The sequence below is a fragment of the Pygocentrus nattereri genome, chromosome 7, assembly GCF_015220715.1.
Source record: "Pygocentrus nattereri isolate fPygNat1 chromosome 7, fPygNat1.pri, whole genome shotgun sequence".
Lineage (NCBI taxonomy): Eukaryota > Metazoa > Chordata > Actinopteri > Characiformes > Serrasalmidae > Pygocentrus > Pygocentrus nattereri.
This window is the reverse complement of record NC_051217.1, coordinates 43,485,975-43,507,353: the sequence shown is the minus strand read 5'-3', so window position 1 is coordinate 43,507,353 and position 21,379 is coordinate 43,485,975. Positions and strand designations below refer to the sequence as shown.

Genomic DNA, 21,379 nt, shown 5'->3' with positions numbered 1-21,379 from the left:
CTGACCGGTAAACAGAGAGGTTTGCCTTATGGCCGGCACAGGTCCAAAATGTTAAAGTTAGCAAAATACACAGTAATTACACATTTAATTGAGCTCTCTGAAGACGGGTCAAAATTTTTCCCTTAGAAAAGTCAACAAAAACGTCATTTCCCCAGGGGCGCCAACACTTTTGCACACTACTGTACACCAACAGCACTACATCTCCTGTCTTTTTTTTTTTCCTACAGTGAAGCCCCTGAGCTCATATTCTTACAGAAGGTAACATGAAAGCCAGGAGGTGGGAGGGTCGTGTTGCATCACAGCTGCAGGCGTTTCTCAATGCCTTTCTCAACAGCGTGATTTACAGCCTGACTCAGACAGCGTCCACACCTCTCCCTCAAATTAACGTGAGCAGATCAAGTGCTGACCACATTCAGGGCACCAAAACTGCTCCCACCTCTCAGGCACAATTATGTACTCTCACACGTTGTGTCTTTTCTTCTGTAAGAAGTAAAGAAAGGTAGGATTCTTGCTGCAGCCAAAGCAAACAGCAAAGATCAACAACGTGATATCATTTCTTCTGAGTCATAATCCAGCTAGATACGCGCTGGGACAAAGCTCCGCAGCGGAATGAATCTCCGGGATGACCGACCGCTGGTCTAGTGTATATTTCACTCATAAGCTACTCAGCGTATGCATTGTGCTTCACGATATTCAAAAAGGTTGGTGCCCACTTACGTGTTTATGCATGTTAACCAGGGCAGCTTGAGAACGGACGTGATACTTTTCTTCAGACCCACTGCGAACGGAATTTAAAGCGTGCAAAGTCTAATTTCCAATCGCCTGAAATAACATCCCCACGAGATTATGGAAGCATTTAAAACACACATGCTTCCTTCTGCTGATCATGTGGCTGAGACAAGGGTACCTTGCGTCAGCTTAGCAAATATTGACCCTGGAGCTGGTCTGTCATCTTGGCATTCTGGCAAGTTTTGAGAGATTAGCAGGTCAGTGCTTAAACAAACACTACTGCCTCTGCCCTCTAAGCAAACCTCACAGCATGGCAACACATCTCAGAGGAAATCTAGCATGTCTTCAGGGGGGTCAGCAGGCCACCGTGAAGATGCTAGCAGCAATTTCATTCCTATACCCAGAACAGTGCTGACCGAAACTTGTCTACCTGGTGTCATCTGGCTTTCATCTTTGGCTGCGTTACTGTTGCATAAAGCGGTTTAGTTTCATACAGTCTAACATCTTCAGAGGTTCTAGCAGGCCAGCAGGCCAGCCGGCCACCGTGAAGATGCCACTATGCTAGCAGTTATTTCCTTCCTCGACCCAAAGTACACGCTTAAAAATACTCTGTGTTTTTTGAGTATTCACGGTTCTATATAGGAACATTTACTTTAGTAAAGAAAAGTTCCTATATAGAACCATGAATACTCAAAAGAAATGCTTTGCAGGATTAAAGGGTTCTTTGCATCGTGAGTCGGTTCTTCAGATTGACGTGTAGAGAACATGTTGTAGATGATTGTGTATAACATCTTCACGGTGGCCTGCTATCCCTCCAGAGTTACGCGAGACTGTGTAGATAGACAGAGAACCCTTTTTCGTACTATATAGAACCCTTCTGGCTAAGCGTGTAGTACTGATGAAGTTTGTCCACCTAGTGTCATATTCCATCCTTCGTTGGCTGATTAACTCCAGACAGATAGCAGCCCACCATGAAACGCTAACAGGGTAGCAGTGATTTGTTACCAGTGCCAGAGATGTTACTGAGGGGCTGAAGGGCCACTGGTTGAAAAATGTATGGGGAAGCTATTAATGCTCAACGTGGCCACTATTTATGGGAAAAGTCCAGCCCTTCAAGAGAATTTAGCCAATTAGCTAAATGGCTACGCCACAATCAGGAAAAGCCCCCCTCAGTTGTGGAGCTCTGCATAAGTGCTGTAGCCAGAATAACATGACAAAGATGTTTCACGTGTGTTACTGAGCCAAAGCATAACAACGTTTGCCTGGAAAAAACTGGCCGCCAGCTTTGCTAAGATGGCCAGCGAGTGAACAGACTTTCCCATTAGGACGTTTCCTGTACCTAAAGCAGTACTGATGAAGTCACATCCCAGTTTTCTTTTTTAATCACTGCATAATACAAAAAGTTTAGTTATATGAAGTCGAGGACGGTGGTAGGCAGCACTGTTGCCTCACAGCAAGAGGGGCCTGGGTTCGATTCCCCGACCGGGCAACCAGGGTTCTGTCTGCGTGGGTTTCCTCTGGGTTCTCCGGTTTCCTCCCACAGTCCAAAGGCATGCAGTCAGGCCAATTGGACATTCTGAATTGCCCCTAGGTGTGAATGTGTCTGTCTGTCTGCCCTGTGATGGACTGGCGACCTGTCCAGGGTGTATCCTGCCTTCCGCCCGATGACTGCTGGGATAGGCTCCAGGCAAGCCCCCATGCCCCACCCCCCGTGACCCAGAAGGAGAAGCGTCTTAGAAGGGATATGTGTGCGTTTGAAGTCGAATACATCTTCAGAGGGCTAGCAGCAACCATGACGATGATAGCATGATACATGAAGTTTGTCAGTCTAGCGTCAAATTCAAGCTGCTTAATTGTTGGGTTGAACTACTGAATTAGTGAGCATTAGCTTACTACAGGCATTACATCACTCTTCTGGGTGCACAGTAAGTCTAGTCTAAGCATCCTTTAAAAGATTAGGCTTATAGGAATTATTTAATACAACATTAAAGTGGCACTGGCTGAAAACTGCCAGGACCTGTTAGCCCAATCCCATTAGCACAGTCCTAACTGGACTATAACAGCTTAGCATTGTCTGATGAGTTTTATCCTGAACTGGTCCTCACCCGTATTTCTCAGCTAGCTCTCGAGCTTCATCCTCGCTGACTGCTCGCTGGTCGTCCAGATCGCACTTGTTTCCGCACAGGACGATGTCGGGGTTCTCACAGTATGCATGCAACTGCAGCTGACCTGCCCAGGAACAACAACGGCAAAGTGTCACAAATCTTCAACATGTTTGCGTTGAATTCAGGGATATTTAAATATGTGAACTGACCAACTGACCAAGACCTGGTCAAGTGAAGAAGCCCTCAAATGAGCTCTACAGAAGACTGGCAAACACACGTTAGACGGAAGCCGAAACCTATCGTGTGTTTGTGATCTGTGATTTGAAGGTGAACATCAGCTTTTAAATGTTTAGGTATTAATTTTAGTGCATCAGTCCCATTTTCACACACTCTCAGAAATAAAGGCATGAAACTGTCACTGGGGCAGTGACAGTGTCTCTGGGGTGGTACCCTCAAAGGTACATCTCGGTATCTTTAGTCAGGGAACATAACTGAACAATAATCCACTGAAATGATGTTTTCTAAGCTGTACTGACTCCACACACCCCGCCTTGTCTCCAGGCTTTTTATTTTATTGTTCTGTTCTAAACCATTAGGTGCGTAAATGTACTTTTCCAGTGGGAGAAACTTACACAAGGCACACAACTGGACCTTAAAACCACTGCTGTACCTTTGAGGGAACATTTACATTGTTTGTACCTCAATTAATGAAAAATGTCCCTGCAAAGTACCTTTATTTCTAACAGTGTATACTGTAAATATGCATTCTGCCCACATTTCATACTTTTCATTCAGGTCAACTTGTGCCTCGTTGCAGGGCTCAGAATCACAGAATCACAATCAAACAATGTGCCATGAAGTCTTTACCTTAGTTGTAAAGCCTAAATTGTAGATGTGTTACTGTTTGTGAACATGAAAGTGAAAAGACAGATCTGAACTTTATCCACGATCTTTGTGATACGTTTCTAAAATCACGCCTCATTTTTTTTACGTGTAAACGTTTGACGGTACCGTTGCACCTCTCAGAAACGGAACTGTACAGCCCAGAAAAGTGTGCGAATCTTTGGTCACTTCCAGGTCATGACTGCATGACACTCTTTACAGTAAAAGGCTAGTCCTTGTTCTAGCAGAGAATTTGTATTTATATTGTATCCCATTCACTGCCACTTCACCATGCCTTCTAGGTGGGTCAGAAGCTAGAAGGCGCTCTTGAGCAAGTGTTAAATTATAGGGGTCATTTGGAGGTTTTGTGCAAAACTGTAATTCAGAAATTATTCATTTTTGTCGTTTTGCCCCATTCACCTTCACTCAATAAGTTAAGTGATACTTTTTTAATCCCACAACCATTAATGGGGAATTCCACCTCCGCATTTAACCCATCCGTGAAGTGAAACACCACATACACACTAGTGAATACACACACACTAGGGGCAGTGAGCACACTTGCCCGGAGCGGTGGGCAGCCCTATCCACAGCGCCTGGGGAGCAATTGGGGGTTAGGTGTCTTGCTCAAGGACACCTCAGTCAAGGACTGTCAGTGCTCGGTGTCGGTGTCACTCAAGGACCTTCCAGTCACAGGGCCAGTTCCCTAACCTCCAGCCCATGACTGCCTCACTCTACTCTGGCGCTCTCTTACTAGCAAGCTTGCACCAAATACTCTGATGACACGTCTTCAAAACCCACAAAGAGTGAAGATGGGGTCTTTACTGTGCATAGTATCAAGCAATCACAACCCAGAAGTGACCATAGTGGCCAGTTTCACGCACTTCTCTGGGCGGTGCAATCACAATTCTGAGAGAGGTGCAACAACACTGTCAAAAGTCAGCACACAGGAAAATGAACCGCAGGCGTGTACACGTTGACCCGAACGAACAAAAAGTAGAAAAAACACATTTGCAAAATCTGAAAATGGAACCGAGACCCTGAATTACTTGCATAACTCACTTTTTTATATTTGCACTTTAATAAATTGACATTCATAAGCTGATGTACACCTTTTTCGGTTTAAATCGATCTTCATAAAGTCCATTCCATCTAATGAGACAACGTAACGCCCAACTTAGACTGTGTCAAAAGACATGAACTAGGCAGGAAAGAAAAGATCAAACAGAATCTACCAAAACTGGGCCTCATTCACCAACCGTTCTTAAGAAGAAAAAACCCCACGTACGCAGTTTCCACGAGGATTCTGACACTCACCAGTGCTTTCTTATTTGGGATTTGTTACTGGGTACAAACGGCATCTACACAGAATCTTCTCTGCTTATCTTCCATAACCTGGAACATGTATATCAATATTCTATCACCTGTGTACTGAAGGAATTTACTGTTGTGAATCGTGTTGTATCTGTGTTATACATTCTGTATCTGTGCATTTGCTGAGGTTGTGTTTTAGGCTGCCTATTTTTGTGGTTCCCTCTATATGGTCATGTTTGTCACACCTGTTACTTGTACTGTATGAGCTGGGTCTAATCTCGGTATCAGTCCAGCTATATAACTGTGTTAACCCAATGTCTTACGGGCTAGCTGGGTGTCTGTTGTCCTGCATGCGCAACGAATAAACTTCACTTCAACAGACATCCGGCTGCTTCCCTGGATCACACAGAGGGTTTGGTCTTCTACAGTTCCCTGCACCTTATTTATCTACCTCAGACTCACAAACTGCATACATGGAAATGGGAAAACTACATATTATAGCTTTAATTTCTTATATTACTGTACAAAAACTACACTGGGAATTGTGCAATACTGGGTATGATGACCTGTATATTGCTGTTGTCAGAAGAAAACCTCGGATCTCCAAAATGGTAACTTTACAGGAGAAGGAAAAAACCTGCTCTACTTTTAATGCAAGTCAATGGAACCAGAATTTTTTCCAAGTCAGTTTGGGTCGTTTATTTTGGTCCAATCTTCATGAAATTCACACATAATGTAAAAAGCAACAGGCATTTTCAAATTGTGTCAAAAACTAAAAAACACCAAAAATGGAGATAAGAGGTTTTCTTCCGACAACAGCGATATACATTATGAGGAGAGAACAGTTCCATGGTTTAAAAAGACGTCATGAATCTGGGGTAGACTTTTTATCAGGACTTTTCTCGAGAGCAATTTTAAGAAGACTTATATAGATTTATTTAGATATTTGTGAATGAGGCCCATTGGCTTGATTACATATGAAACAACTATGCCCAGTCTATCCTAACAGCTTCCTTTCACATTCTGAATGTAGTTATTTTGACCAAGAGTGAAGAGTTTCTATAAGTGTTGTCAGACGGTTCACAGTTGCAACAGCAATAAACGCAACTGTGGGATCGGTCATCTGAGTAGAACCTCTACAGGAGCCGCTAGGAGAACTGGCAGTACAAATCTGTGAGAATGTTTACATCTGTGAGGATCTGGCGGAGTAGTAGACACTCGTGGCAAACTCACTCATCCAGTTCCTGACGTTGAGGAAGCTCTGTTCATTAGTCAGATCGAATAGCAGCAGGAAGCCCATAGCATCTCTGAAGAAGGCTGTTGTCAAACTCCTGAACCTGTAACGGCATTCAAAGCAAAGAACGTCAGTTCCACGTTCAAGGCAAGGCTAAACGTTCTGCTAATGATGGTGTACATTTACATTGTACAGGTACACGGTTTCTGTAGTGTTTACATAGTGTTTGTGTTTATAGCGTCCAGAAAAACCAGTGACAAGTCAAATGTCCATCTTAGCACCTCGTCTGGTTGGCGTTTGAAGGCAAATAATGTTTATGTATTGCAATAAGTAGCCATACTGGTAACTCAGCAGATCTCAACAAGCAGTGTGGGACACTAGTTAAAGCACCGCTGTTCTCACCTCTCTTGGCCTGCTGTGTCCCATAGCTGGAGGTGTATCCTCTGGCCCCTCCCAGCTGTACCATCAGACCCACTGGACTTGTACACCTTTAAGAGAACATTTACTGTAAGCTGTAAACCGCACCAGCAGCAGAGTGAGCCATCCGCTTAAGCTGTCGTCAAATTTTTACGTGACGAACAATTAAAGGGAAATTTCCACATAATTCAAATACTGGGAAGTCATTCAGAGCAAAACCACATAAAACGACGAACTGTAGGCAAATTTCCTTACAGCGGTGGAAAATCGGTTTGTATATGCAATGCTGATGATAAAATAGTGTTCTCTCTGAAAAATAATCTGGCAGTGAATTCATAACCACTCCATGTAATATCTTTCTGGGAGGGAGCTTTTAGAGGTGGACGTCTGGTTCCTATCACCACCACTGTGAACAGTCCTGACTCGGTTAGTTTGTAGAACGGGGAATTCCACTGCAAACAACTCTGAAAGACTCTGTTTATAACACATTACATACCATTTAATAATAGAAAAATAAAAAGGTAAATAAAAAAAAATAAACTTATTTTAATGAAAACTAGCAGCCAATTGGAATAATAAATTGTGCATAATCCATAATTACAACAATTAGCTTTAACATTAGCAGTGTTAGTATTTTTGTACAAATACACACACACACACACACACACACACACACACACCCCGCCCTTATATCTTCTTCAATTTTCATTTATTAGTGGTATTACAAATTTGTTTTAGTATATGCTGTCATCGTGTAGATGGAGGACAATAAACTGCAAACACACAAGAAAACAAAAATTACAAGGAGGAATAAAGGAGAAAAAAAAAATGTAGAAATTGGGAGAAAAAAAACAAAACATACAGAACATGTAAAAAAATAAAAAAAGGAAAAAGATCAGAAAAAAAAATAAAACTTTTTGTACCCTCAGAGAATGAATTGACCACCTGCCACACACACACATATATATATATATTTTGTGTGTGTGTGTGTGTGTGTGTGTGTGTTACTATGTGACCAGTTGACTGCTCATGATTCATTACGTGTGGGCTGCAGTGATTGAGGTCCATATCTTGATAGAATTCAAGGCCTTTCTGAAAAGCATTTTTCAAACGTGCCTGAAATGTAAAGCATTAACTCGGTCTCGCTCGGGGTTTTAATGACTTCTGCTGGTGTTTGCTTTGTAGGAACAGCTTGTTTATTCTTTAGGAGGGAGCTCTGCTCTCAGATGATCAGGTCAGATCAGGCCCTTTACTGCTGCAATGAGACACTGACTTCAAAATCCACTCACGCTGAAGTTATAGGAAGTGTTTCAGGCTACTTCTCTTTAATAAGTCACAATATAGAGGAGCCAATAAGAACAGAGCTAATTTACATATTCTTAAAGGCACAGTAACGAAAACAGAAGAAGGCTGGAAATGCTCGAGTAAACATGAATGACGACACTTTTGGTACTTAAAACCGTACAAACTCTAAGTGGGCATCAGGAAAACAAAAAATTCAGGAAAAAACAATATGGGAATTTGCTTGTTCGATGGAGTATGTGCTAATACTACTAATATATATATCACTCAGTATCCAAAAAAATCCAGTGCCAACTGGAACTGTACTGGAAAACTACTGGAACTGAATTTAAATACATTATCCGGCCTCTCTGGCTGTACCTTCCCCAGCCGGAAGCTCTTCGAATGTTAAAGTATGCAGTAAGCAAATTATGTTGCCTTAAGGCTCAAGTTCTTCTACACTCAGAGAATGCACTCCTGCACGATCCTGCAAGGCTGCACCAACAACGCAGTCTCTGAAATATGGTTTAAAGGGGAATTCCACAGATTTTGAAAAATGTATTTATAATTCAACCACTGAGTTGTAAACAGTGTAAATCAGTGTTTTGATGCGAAATGATTCAGGTTTCTTTACAGTGGTGGTGATGGGAACCAGGGGTCGCCATGACTACAACACAAATATAGACATTTTATTTACCATCAGAGAACCACCAGAGAACCCACACGTCTTCTAAGTTTTAGAATGGAATTTTGATGATTGAAATACTGGAAAATCTGGAAAAATGTTTTCTTTAAGGAATAATTTACCCTGCATGTACCTCTCTGTCATGAATGGGTTTTAAAATGGATTGTTTTAGGTGTAAATCTTATTGCAACACTAATATAAAACAATATCTCAGTGTATTCTGAACCATTTCATGTAGGAACTTTCTATGCGGGAGCTTTTAGAGGTGGACGTCTGGTTCCCATCACCATCACTGTGAACAATTTCACCGCAAAGTTTCTCTAGAACGGAGCTTTTCCCACCAAACCACCCTTAAAATGAAAAAATACTGGTGGAATTCCAATGCAATGCAATTTCAGTCTATTATTCTCTCCATTTCAAAATGATTCAGCATGATTTATCAGTTTTCCCTCTATTACCTGATTTTACAGTGGGACTACAGAAGGCTTCCTCCTGGCCTTGCACCTTTTACAGTAAAAAGTACATAAGACATCTCATGACGTGGACTACAACAGGCTCTTCTGCATGTGTGAATGGAACAAAGGCTTATTTCACACTCCAGCTCCCACGGTTGGTGGAAAAAGGGAGAAACTAACCGCTCCGTAAGGGTCTGGGAAAACACCTGCAGGATCTGAGTTCATGGTCTGATGGTGCAGTGAAACGTGTAGCGGTGAAGGAACACAAACACACAACACCAGAGATCTGCAGAGTGATTTTGAAGTATCAACACATCAAATCCTAACATGTCTCGGAAATATGGGTACCAGGCTTTTCGTTAAGCAACAGCCTAAATGTCTACCTTTGTTTTATGAAATTCAATGTGTTTGTTCACTGAACAAGTGAAAAGAATGTATTGTTACAGCAGATATTTGCATTTATGCTAAATCCAGAGCTTTCTGTGTGATGCACGCGCATCTCTAAAGCAACACGGAGAGAAAAACACTCCTTTAGCTTTAACTGATCAGACAAAAGGATGTAAGTAAGATGTGTTGAATATTCAATTCAATTCAAGTTTATTTGTATCGCACTTTTTACAATGATGTCACAAAGCAGCTTTACAGAAGTTTGAAAACATATAGTTATAACATATATCCCCCAGCGAGCAAGCCAGACGTGACGGTGGCAAGGAAAAACTCCCTCAGACTGGAGGAAGAAACCTTGGAAGGAACCTGGACTCACAAAGGGAGACCCGTCCTCCTCTGGTCAGACAGTGTTTACAGTTTAATAAGCTAAATACCAAATAGACACCAAGAGGATCTCTGTCTGAAGACTGGATGGTAAAGCTTTAGAAACTGCACCGGTAGAGGCGGTCTCTGACTGAGGCGGTCCCTGACTGAGGCGGTCCCTGACTGAGGCGGTCCCTGATTGAGGCGGTCCCTCACTGAGGCGGTCCCTGACTGAGGCGGTCCCTCACTGTGGCGGTCCCTCACTGAGGCGGACCCTCACTGAGTCTTTATGAACAGTGGGAGTGAGCTGAAACAGTCCCATTCTATCTCAATGCTGGTACATCTGGATGGCACAGAGATGTAATTGAGGGTGCTGCAGCACAAATGAACAGGAGAGCGGGTTGGTGATGGTGAGGAGGAGGCCCTGATGGTCAGTCTTCAGCAGGATGGGAGGGCAGTCATTATCTCAGGAATATAACACTCTGGTCAAAATCAGCACCACGTGTCATGTTTAACCAATTGAACTTCGGGCCTCGTGCACCAAATACCTTCCTAAGTTTTTTTCTTAAATTTGTTTTTGAGAAAGGTCCTACGAAAAAGTGTACGTCTGACTGATGACGTGTTCTTAAGGCGCAGAACGGTTCATACCTTTGTGCTTGTACCCCCTTTGGGCTTTGTACCCCCTTTGTGCCTTGTGTTTTGCATGTTTGCTACTGTACTGTCTTTTTGTTTTAAGTGCTTTAAAATATATTTCACAGAAATGCCACACAGACACTCACCACTCGCTTTTCTCTGAAGTCTATGCCCACTGTGGTGATGAATTTGGAGTTGAACTTGCCGTCCGTGTACTGGTACAGGAAGCTGGTCTTGCCCACCCCAGAGTCCCCCAGGGCTAGGAACTTGATGAGGTAATCATAGTCCCCATCAGACATAGTGAGGGCTGCTTACTGACCTGAGAAACACAAACACACACACAGACACACTTAATCCATGCACTGCATATCATTCAAATATACGGTCCTTTACACAGCGTGAAAATTTTATGATGGATGTTTAAACAGAAATGTGCCAAAATGACTTGGAGCCAAATCCATTTACATTAACTTACATTAAATGTTAAGTACATTTTTACCTTCAGCTGTAAAGTTCCCATTTTGGAGATTACTCTTTAAATGTTTATATATCGCTGCTCTCAAAACAACTTCACTGGCTCCAAAAGGACCACTTTACAGGAGAATATCCAATAATAACAATAATAATAATAATAATAATAACAATAAATACAATGTACATTAAATATTATAAAAGACATTTAGTGTTTTGTTTAAACAACTGCAGGAAAAATAAGAAGCTAGGAAGTATTAAAAAAAAAAAAATCAGAATGTAAAATGACAGAGCGGTCAGCGGATGCTGAGGGGCATAGTGCACAGAGGTCACCAACTTTCTGCAGAGTCAATCACTACAGACCTCCAAACTTCATGTGGCCTTCAGATCAGCTCAAGAACAGTGTAGAGAGCTTCATGGAATGGGTTTCCATGGCTGAGCAGCTGCATCCAAGCCTTACATCACCAAGCGCAATGCAAAGCGTGGAATGCAGTGGAGTAAAGCGCCGCCACTGGACTCTAGAGCAGTGGAGACGTGTTCTCTGGAGTGACCAATCACGCTTCTCTGTCTGGCAATCCGATGGATGAGTCTGGGTTTGGCGGTTGCCAGGAGACGGTACTTGTCTGACTGCATTGTGCCGAGTGTAAAGTTTGGTGGAGGGGGCATCATGGTGTGGGGCTGTTTTCAGGAGTTGGGCTCGGCCCCTTAGTTCCAGTGAAAGGAACTCTTAAAGCTTCAGCACCAAGAGATTTTGGACAATTTCATGTTCCCAACTTTGTGGGAACAGTTTGGGGACGGCCCCTTCCTGTTCCAACATGACTGCGCACCAGAGCACAAAGCAGGTCCATAAAGACGTGGATGAGCGAGTTTGGTGTGGAAGAACTTGACTGGCCTGCACAGAGTCCTGACCTCAACCCCATAGAACACCTTTGGGATGAATTAGAGTGGAGACTGTGAGCCAGACCTTCTCGTCCAGCATCAGTGTCTGACCTCACAAATGTGCTTCTGGAAGAACGGTCAAAAATTCCCATAAACACTCCTAACCCTTGTGGAAAACCCTCCCAGAAGAGCTGAAGCTGTTATAGCTGCAAAGGGCCGACATCACATTAAACCCTATGGATTAAGAATGGGAGGTCACTCAAGTTCATATGCGTGTGAAGCCAGACGAGCGAATACTTTTGACAACATAGTGTACCCATAATTCCCATATCGGTGCATCCCTGATGATCTGTTTAAAAAAAATCCTTCAAGATGACATCATAAAATGTCCAATAATATTCTGTGTGGCCAAAGAAAAGATGCACAGACCCTGATGGACAAACTTAGTTATGTTTCTTACTGTACAAGAGAACAGCAGCATTTAAAATCCGAATTATCACCATGCAAACTTCTCACTGACTCACTGATCATGTTGTAACTGAGTTTAATCAACAATCTCGCAGCTCCAGAAAGAACAGGGAAGTTTCTTTCTTCTCTGGTCAGTCTGTAGGTTCATCCATGTTAACAGGAAACCCAAAAATACTCCACAGAAAGAATTTCAGCCATTTGCGAAAGCCATCTGTCTCCATGTGTCGGCCGTTAACGAGAAGCACGAGGCTCTTACAGAAACCATTTTAAAGCCATCTTCAATCACACAGTAATTGTGAAGGTCTCTACCAGCTGCTTTCACTGCCCCTCTGAACATTAGCAGGAGAAGCTCAGGAATGAGGAAACGGGGTGGACAAACAGGCCTCCTGCATTTGTGTGCAGCCACGCCTCAAAAATATAGTGTAGTTTTTCACACAGCTTCTGAAATTCTATCCGAGATCCTCTTGGGTTTTTACCTTCTATACCATCTGAGACGGTGGCGTCACTGGGCCTCTAATCCCCGGGGGAGGGAACCTGTGCTGGAGCCTGTGAGGCTCTTGCTCAAGCAAAGCTCAGCAATGTGAGCATAAACCAACCAGCCAGCAGCTGTAGCAGTTCTTTGGCTATGAACGCAACACTGTATTCCAACAACTACTGAGGACACAGCCACAGGTAAATATTGCTGTTTTTTTAAGAGGCCAAAAGCTGGGAATACTAGCAGACCTGCAGACCAGAAACACCTGATTCAGTATCATCTGGACCATTTGAAGCACACCCAATAGTTAGCTAGCTAGGTACACTGGGTTGCCAATTTATTAAGTACGCTGCCCACTTTTCAACATGGATCACATCACATGACTAAATCAGTCAGACCAGAGTTTCTACCCCTTTAAAAATGATGTTTAAGATTAAGAGACCCTTATTAGTCCCACAATGGGGAAATTTCACCTCCGCATTTAATCCATCCGTGCAGTGAAACACCACATTCACACTAGTGAGCACACACACACTCTAGGGGGCAGTGAGCACACTTGCCCGGAGCGGTGGGCAGCCCAATCCGCAGCGCCCGGGGAGCAGTTGGGGGTTAGGTGTCTTGCTCACCTCAGTCATGTACTGTCAGCTCAGGGGATCAAACCGACGACCTTCCGGTCACAGGGCTGGTACCCCAACCTCCAGCCCGCGACTGTTTCTATACCAACCCATGAACATTCAAAGAACCCTTTCCATGGTTCCATGATTAAAGTGCTTCTTTACCTTTTCTTGAAAAAGATTCTATATAGCAACAAGAACGGTCCTTCTACTGTTATGATGTCAGTCTTGTTATAATATCAGAACACTTTTTGGTGCTATATAGAACCCTTGTCAAACAGGTTCTATATAGAACCATATACAGCATATTCTCCATCAATCGGAAGAACACTTTCACGATGCAAAGAACCCTTTCATTTTTCTTTACTAAAGACCCCTTTAGCGTGTGGGGGGGGGGTGGTAAACTGTTTTGCATTGCCTGTCAAATTTGACCAAGAAATATATGACTAAACTACCACATTAGAACATTTAAAACATTATTACATTTTACAGACGTTTGTGTCACAGCATTGGCAGATACATAGATTAAAAATACCGGAAATCAGAGTTGGCCCACAGTTCCTATGTTTGTGCATCCCTGTTAAAACATCTGTGTAATGATCTATTTTAAATCATTTCCCAAGGAAGCCTTTATAAAAATGCATAAAATATCTGTAGCAGTAGAATTGAAACCATCATGCAAAGTAGTTTAATTAAGTAGTTTGGTGTTGGGGGTGGGGGGGTGGGGGGGTGGGGGGGGGTTAGTGGTGTTGGTGTTCTCTTCAAAGTTTGAACAGAGATGAAATGCCCACCCCTCCCACCCCGTTCACATGCACTTACAAGCTTTTCTTTCTCGACTACTTGCAGTTTTCGATGGCACACTAACCAGAAAGAGCTCTCATTACAGCTTGTCACAACCTGCAGTGCCCACAACACTGGCTCAAAACACCTGTGAACGTGGTGTGAAAGGGACGGGGTGGGTTTAATGCCGACAACCCGCACGTCTTACCACACACTTGGCAGCGCCTTTACCCGAAGCCTAAAACAGACCTTTCCATCCAGTGAAATCATTACTCACCGACACCTACACTATTGTGGTCAGTCTCAGAGGGTCTGCCTTAACACACACAGCATCTCGTATCTACTGAACATAAACAGCTGTTGGGAACGGGGCATTCTTTATCAGTTAAAGAAAGAGATGTACTTTCTTTTCTGTGCATCTCAAGGCTTGACATAGAAACCGTCAAACTGGATTGGCAATCCCAACTGATGGAACGTATCAGTGACTGTCTGTTTGAAGCCCATTTCATACAGGATACCCAAATGACATGGACTCCAATTATCAGTTTTCTTCAGTACACTGTGTTACGCACCAGGTTTACTAAGGCAGGTTGAGGCAAGAGTTCTCCATCAAGAGTTCTCCATCAAGAGAGTTCGCCATCTGCTGCATCTGTTCATTACAACGCAGTTCCCATAACTTACAAAACGTCTGAAAAGCTGTTGCTTCAAAACACATTTATGATAGAAGGCAATGTGCAGGAGCTGAAGCAACTTCCCACTGGTGAAAAACACAGGAGCAGAGCAGAAAGACTAACCACTGTCATTATATCATCGCAATTTAAGACGCTGGATATTGTCTTAGCACATTTTAAGTAGGGAAATTAAACCTAATAACAGAGCCTGTCAACTGGCACTCATTCATCATTTACAGGGAAAGTAACTTGCGGAAAATAACAGCAATTAAATTACACTCACAATATTAGTCAGATAAATCTCAATTAGATCAGTTCAGCCCTTCGCTGGATTTTCGATGTGTTCCTTTATATCGCCACATGAGCGTCGGGAAAGGCCTACATGTGTTTGGGCTCAGGTTTACAACTGGAGATACTGGAGCAAAAACCTTTGGTTTAGGGTGGCACTGGGTTCGAACGACTGTAACATGAGTTTACTCCACACCTCAGCTTGCCGAAGCCTTTCATTTGTCTTTACTACTCCAGTCTGTTGTCTAGACAAGCAGAGCAACAGGATATACGGCACAAAGTGAGCAACAGCTCTGATATGCATGGACTGACAGTAAAGCTCATTCAACCAGGGCCCATTCCCACAGACAGCAGCATGAGGAACAGTCATATGACTGCAGTCTGAACGGGCCCTCACACAAACACCACATTCTGGCCTTCTGACATCACTAAAACCCGCTCGGGACGTTAAGCTGCTTAGAGTCTGAGGGAAAATCAAGACCACACAGTCTCAGAGGAAGACTGCAAAGCGGTTACCCCTTCATCACACGCATTAGAGCTCCACAGGCTGCTTCTATGAATCTGAATCTAAGCTGATTTTAGAACTTTTATTCTTTCCAAAATGTTCTTGATTAGATTTTTCGTGGTGGGGTGATCTGAGGACAGTTACGAGGTCGATGCCTATTTTTAAGTTAGAAAGTTTCTCTGTACCCCAAATACAAGTACATTAAAGGGCCCATATTCGGCATTTTTTATTTCATTCATTCACCCTTTTTTTGGGGGGTGGTTGGGGGTCCAAACACAGATGCAATTCATCTGTTACAGCTAAAAAAGGCTGCTTCTGTTACTATGCCTTTAAGAATGAAATATGTAAATGAGCTCTGTTCTGATAGGCCCCCTCATTCAAAAATTTTCACAGCTCAATTTCCATATATGGACTATGACTGGGGAGTGAACTGTTTTGAACCTATATCAAATTTTTATTAAAAACAAAAAAAAAAGAAATGTGGTTTCTCCATGATTTGGGCCTTTTTATGGAAGAGTTTATAAAATAATATGTAATTGACCATTCAAGTTACGTTTGGTGACTGACGTTTGAATTTTACACTGAGGTTCGAGGCTAATGTAGCTTATATTATAATAAAAGCTTACACCCCAACAATGCATGATTATGACTGGACGCTGTATGATGCACTGTTAACTACAAAAAAAGACAATTCTTTGTCTGTGCACAATATCCAGCTGAGTACAAACTGGCGTAAAAGGGGGAAAAAATGAGCCCCTCAAGAGTACAATTGAGGATAAAAAACAACATTCCCATCCTGATGAGTGCGCTGAAGCAGAAAAGCACTCTCCACCTGCTCAAGCATCTTAAAGCTGACAAGAAAAACTCTGAATATGAACTGAACTCCTGGTTCTTTCCACTTCAGCAGGCCTCCTTCAGAAAGGCTGTCAGAACCTGCACTCCAGCATCCACTCCTGCATCGCCTGGAGCCAGGAAAATAGTCCAATCTACTGCAGAAAACTGGCTTATCAGACCAAACGAACCCAAGACTACACTGATCAGACACAGACCAAAAAAGAGGAACATCTCAATAGTGTTGCAACTAACCGCTATTTCATCAATTGGTTAATCCGCTGCCAAATGGGGATGTGCAAACACTGGCACCTAGAACTCGGGTCCTGGTATCGCATTGTCGATGCCGTGACTTAGAAGGCCAAGCATATGCAGCTGTGTCTCTAACTTGGCTAGCTACTCCAGCTGATGGTAGCCAAGTCCATAAACAGTAAAACATCTATCCAAATAATATGTCTAACATCGTCCAGTTGAGGCAAAATACCTGCACAGAGGAGGCGTCTTCATTAGCATCCAGTCTAACACCGTTAGCTCAACAGGCTCATCTGAAGGGGCAGCCTCAGTTACTCAGCCAATAGGAAGGTGAAATGATTTCTGAAGTATTGGGAGTACATACTCAGAATATTGAAACAAAGAATCAGTATTCATCCAAGTTACGTTTAATAAAATTTGGTATTCAGAATACGATAAATCAATGTGATCGGTTATTAATCTCAGCGTTACTGAGCTCTGCTAAAGCCTGAGTAGACTGATAAATCAATGTGATGATCAGTTATTAATCTCAGTGTTACTGAGCTCTGCTAAAGCCTGAGTAGACTGATAAATCAATGTGATGATCAGTTATTAATCTCAGCGTTACTGAGCTCTGCTAAAGCCTGAGTAGACTGATAAATCAATGTGATCAGTTATTAATCTCAGCGTTACTGAGCTCTGCTAAAGCTTGAGTAAACTGATAAATCAATGTGATCGGTTATTAATCTCAGTGTTACTGAGCTCTGCTAAAGCCTGAGTAGACTGATAAATCAATGTGATCGGTTATTAATCTCAGTGTTACTGAGCTCTGCTAAAGCCTGAGTAGACTGATAAATCAATGTGATCAGTTATTAATCTCAGTGTTACTGAGCTCTGCTAAAGCCTGAGTAGACTGATAAATCAATGTGATCAGTTATTAATCTCAGTGTTACTGAGCTCTGCTAAAGCCTGAGTAGACTGATAAATCAATGTGATCGGTTATTAATCTCAGCGTTACTGAGCTCTGCTAAAGCCTGAGTAGACTGATAAATCAATGTGATCAGTTATTAATCTCAGCGTTACTGAGCTCTGCTAAAGCCTGAGTAGACTGATAAATCAATGTGATCGGTTATTAATCTCAGCGTTACTGAGCTCTGCTAAAGCCTGAGTAGACTGATAAATCAATGTGATCGGTTATTAATCTCAGCGTTACTGAGCTCTGCTAAAGCCTGAGTAGACTGATAAATCAATGTGATCAGTTATTAATCTCAGCGTTACTGAGCTCTGCTAAAGTCTGAGTAGACTGATGAATCAATGTGATCGGTTATTAATCTCAGCGTTACTGAGCTCTGCTAAAGCCTGAGTAGACTGATAAATCAATGTGATCGGTTATTAATCTCAGCGTTACTGAGCTCTGCTAAAGCCTGAGTAGACTGATAAATCAATGTGATCAGTTATTAATCTCAGCGTTACTGAGCTCTGCTAAAGCCTGAGTAGACTGATAAATCAATGTGATCAGTTATTAATCTCAGCGTTACTGAGCTCTGCTAAAGCCTGAGTAGACTGATAAATCAATGTGATCAGTTATTAATCTCAGCGTTACTGAGCTCTGCTAAAGCCTGAGTAGACTGATAAATCAATGTGATCAGTTATTAATCTCAGCGTTACTGAGCTCTGCTAAAGCCTGAGTAGACTGATAAATCAATGTGATCAGTTATTAATCTCAGCGTTACTGAGCTCTGCTAAAGCCTGAGTAGACTGATAAATCAATGTGATCGGTTATTAATCTCAGCGTTACTGAGCTCTGCTAAAGCCTGAGTAGACTGATAAATCAATGTGATCGGTTATTAATCTCAGCGTTACTGAGCTCTGCTAAAGCCTGAGTAGACTGATAAATCAATGTGATCGGTTATTAATCTCAGCGTTACTGAGCTCTGCTAAAGCCTGAGTAGACTGATAAATCAATATGATCAGTTATTAATCTCAGCGTTACTGAGCTCTGCTAAGGTCTGAGTAGACTGATAAATCAATATGATCAGTTATTAATCTCAGCGTTACTGAGCTCTGCTAAGGTCTGAGTAGACTGATAAATCAATGTGATCAGTTATTAATCTCAGCGTTACTGAGCTCTGCTAAAGCCTGAGTAGACTGATAAATCAATATGATCAGTTATTAATCTCAGCGTTACTGAGCTCTGCTAAGGTCTGAGTAGACTGATAAATCAATGTGATCGGTTATTAATCTCAGCGTTACTGAGCTCTGCTAAAGTCTGAGTAGACTGATAAATCAATGTGATCGGTTATTAATCTCAGTGTTACTGAGCTCTGCTAAAGCCTGAGTAGACTGATAAATCAATGTGATCGGTTATTAATCTCAGCGTTACTGAGCTCTGCTAAAGCCTGAGTAGACTGATAAATCAATGTGATCAGTTATTAATCTCAGCGTTACTGAGCTCTGCTAAAGCCTGAGTAGACTGATAAATCAATGTGATCAGTTATTAATCTCAGCGTTACTGAGCTCTGCTAAAGCCTGAGTAGACTGATAAATCAATGTGATCAGTTATTAATCTCAGCGTTACTGAGCTCTGCTAAAGCCTGAGTAGACTGATAAATCAATGTGATCAGTTATTAATCTCAGCGTTACTGAGCTCTGCTAAAGCCTGAGTAGACTGATAAATCAATGTGATCGGTTATTAATCTCAGCGTTACTGAGCTCTGCTAAAGCCTGAGTAGACTGATAAATCAATGTGATCGGTTATTAATCTCAGCGTTACTGAGCTCTGCTAAAGCCTGAGTAGACTGATAAATCAATGTGATCAGTTATTAATCTCAGCGTTACTGAGCTCTGCTAAAGCCTGAGTAGACTGATAAATCAATATGATCAGTTATTAATCTCAGCGTTACTGAGCTCTGCTAAGGTCTGAGTAGACTGATAAATCAATGTGATCGGTTATTAATCTCAGTGTTACTGAGCTCTGCTAAAGTCTGAGTAGACTGATAAATCAATGTGATCAGTTATTAATCTCAGTGTTACTGAGCTCTGCTAAAGCCTGAGTAGACTGATAAATCAATGTGATCGGTTATTAATCTCAGCGTTACTGAGCTCTGCTAAAGCCTGAGTAGACTGATAAATCAATGTGATCGGTTATTAATCTCAGTGTTACTGAGCTCTGCTAAAGCCTGAGTAGACTGATAAATCAATGTGATCAGTTATTAATCTCAGCGTTACTGAGCTCTGCTAAAGCCTGAGTAGACTGATAAATCAGTGTGATCAGTTATTAATCTCAGCGTTACTGAGCTCTGCTAAAGCCTGAGTAGACTGATCAATCAATGTGATCGGTTATTAATCTCAGTGTTACTGAGCTCTGCTAAAGCCTGAGTAGACTGATAAATCAATGTGATCGGTTATTAATCTCAGCGTTACTGAGCTCTGCTAAAGCCTGAGTAGACTGATAAATCAATGTGATCAGTTATTAATCTCAGTGTTACTGAGCTCTGCTAAAGCCTGAGTAGACTGATAAATCAATGTGATCAGTTATTAATCTCAGCGTTACTGAGCTCTGCTAAAGCCTGAGTAGACTGATAAATCAGTGTGATCAGTTATTAATCTCAGCGTTACTGAGCTCTGCTAAAGCCTGAGTAGACTGATCAATCAATGTGATCGGTTATTAATCTCAGCATTACTGAGCTCTGCTAAAGCCTGAGTAGACTGATAAATCAATGTGATCGGTTATTAATCTCAGCGTTACTGAGCTCTGCTAAAGCCTGAGTAGACTGATAAATCAATGTGATCGGTTATTAATCTCAGTGTTACTGAGCTCTGCTAAAGCCTGAGTAGACTGATAAATCAATGTGATCGGTTATTAATCTCAGTGTTACTGAGCTCTGCTAAAGCCTGAGTAGACTGATAAATCAATGTGATCAGTTATTAATCTCAGTGTTACTGAGCTCTGCTAAAGCCTGAGTAGACTGATAAATCAATGTGATCAGTTATTAATCTGTGTTACTGAGCTCTGCTAAAGCCTGAGTAGACTGATAAATCAATGTGATCAGTTATTAATCTCAGTGTTACTGAGCTCTGCTAAAGCCTGAGTAGACTGATAAATCAATGTGATCGGTTATTAATCTCAGTGTTACTGAGCTCTGCTAAAGCCTGAGTAGACTGATAAATCAATGTGATCAGTTATTAATCTCAGTGTTACTGAGCTCTGCTAAAGCCTGAGTAGACTGATAAATCAATGTGATCGGTTATTAATCTCAGTGTTACTGAGCTCTGCTAAAGCCTGAGTAGACTGATAAATCAATGTGATCAGTTATTAATCTCAGTGTTACTGAGCTCTGCTAAAGCCTGAGTAGACTGATAAATCAATGTGATCGGTTATTAATCTCATTGTTACTGAGCTCTGCTAAAGCCTGAGTAGACTGATCAATCAATGTCATCGGTTATTAATCTCAGCATAACTAAAATTTTTGAGACATAATATAATTTCACGAGAAATTGACTTATCATCAGTGTCCTGGTCTCATGTGTACTTTTTTTGGCAATTTACATGTTATTAAGTGTTTATCACATGACTAAAGTAAGCGATGAGAGCCTCTGTTTTTATTTAATATGAAGAAAACTGCCACAAGTAACAGCAAAGTATCACTGGTATTAATCAAAAATGACAAGAGCAGAGTTT

At 41.9% G+C, this 21,379-nt stretch overlaps 1 protein-coding gene across 1 annotated transcript in view; it reads right to left on the bottom strand.

The window, feature by feature from the left end:
• rab27a (RAB27A, member RAS oncogene family) overlaps nucleotides 1-21,379 on the bottom strand; it is a 38,544-nt gene that overhangs the window by 1,913 nt on the left and 15,252 nt on the right. Inside the window, exons 2-5 of the mRNA XM_017705024.2 lie at nucleotides 10,632-10,804; nucleotides 6,667-6,752; nucleotides 6,264-6,367; nucleotides 2,835-2,958 (exon numbers count right to left, since the gene is read on the bottom strand). Of these exons, the coding sequence (XP_017560513.1) occupies nucleotides 2,835-2,958; nucleotides 6,264-6,367; nucleotides 6,667-6,752; nucleotides 10,632-10,784 (467 nt within the window). The 5' untranslated portion in view covers nucleotides 10,785-10,804. The remainder of the gene's footprint in view (nucleotides 1-2,834; nucleotides 2,959-6,263; nucleotides 6,368-6,666; nucleotides 6,753-10,631; nucleotides 10,805-21,379) is intronic.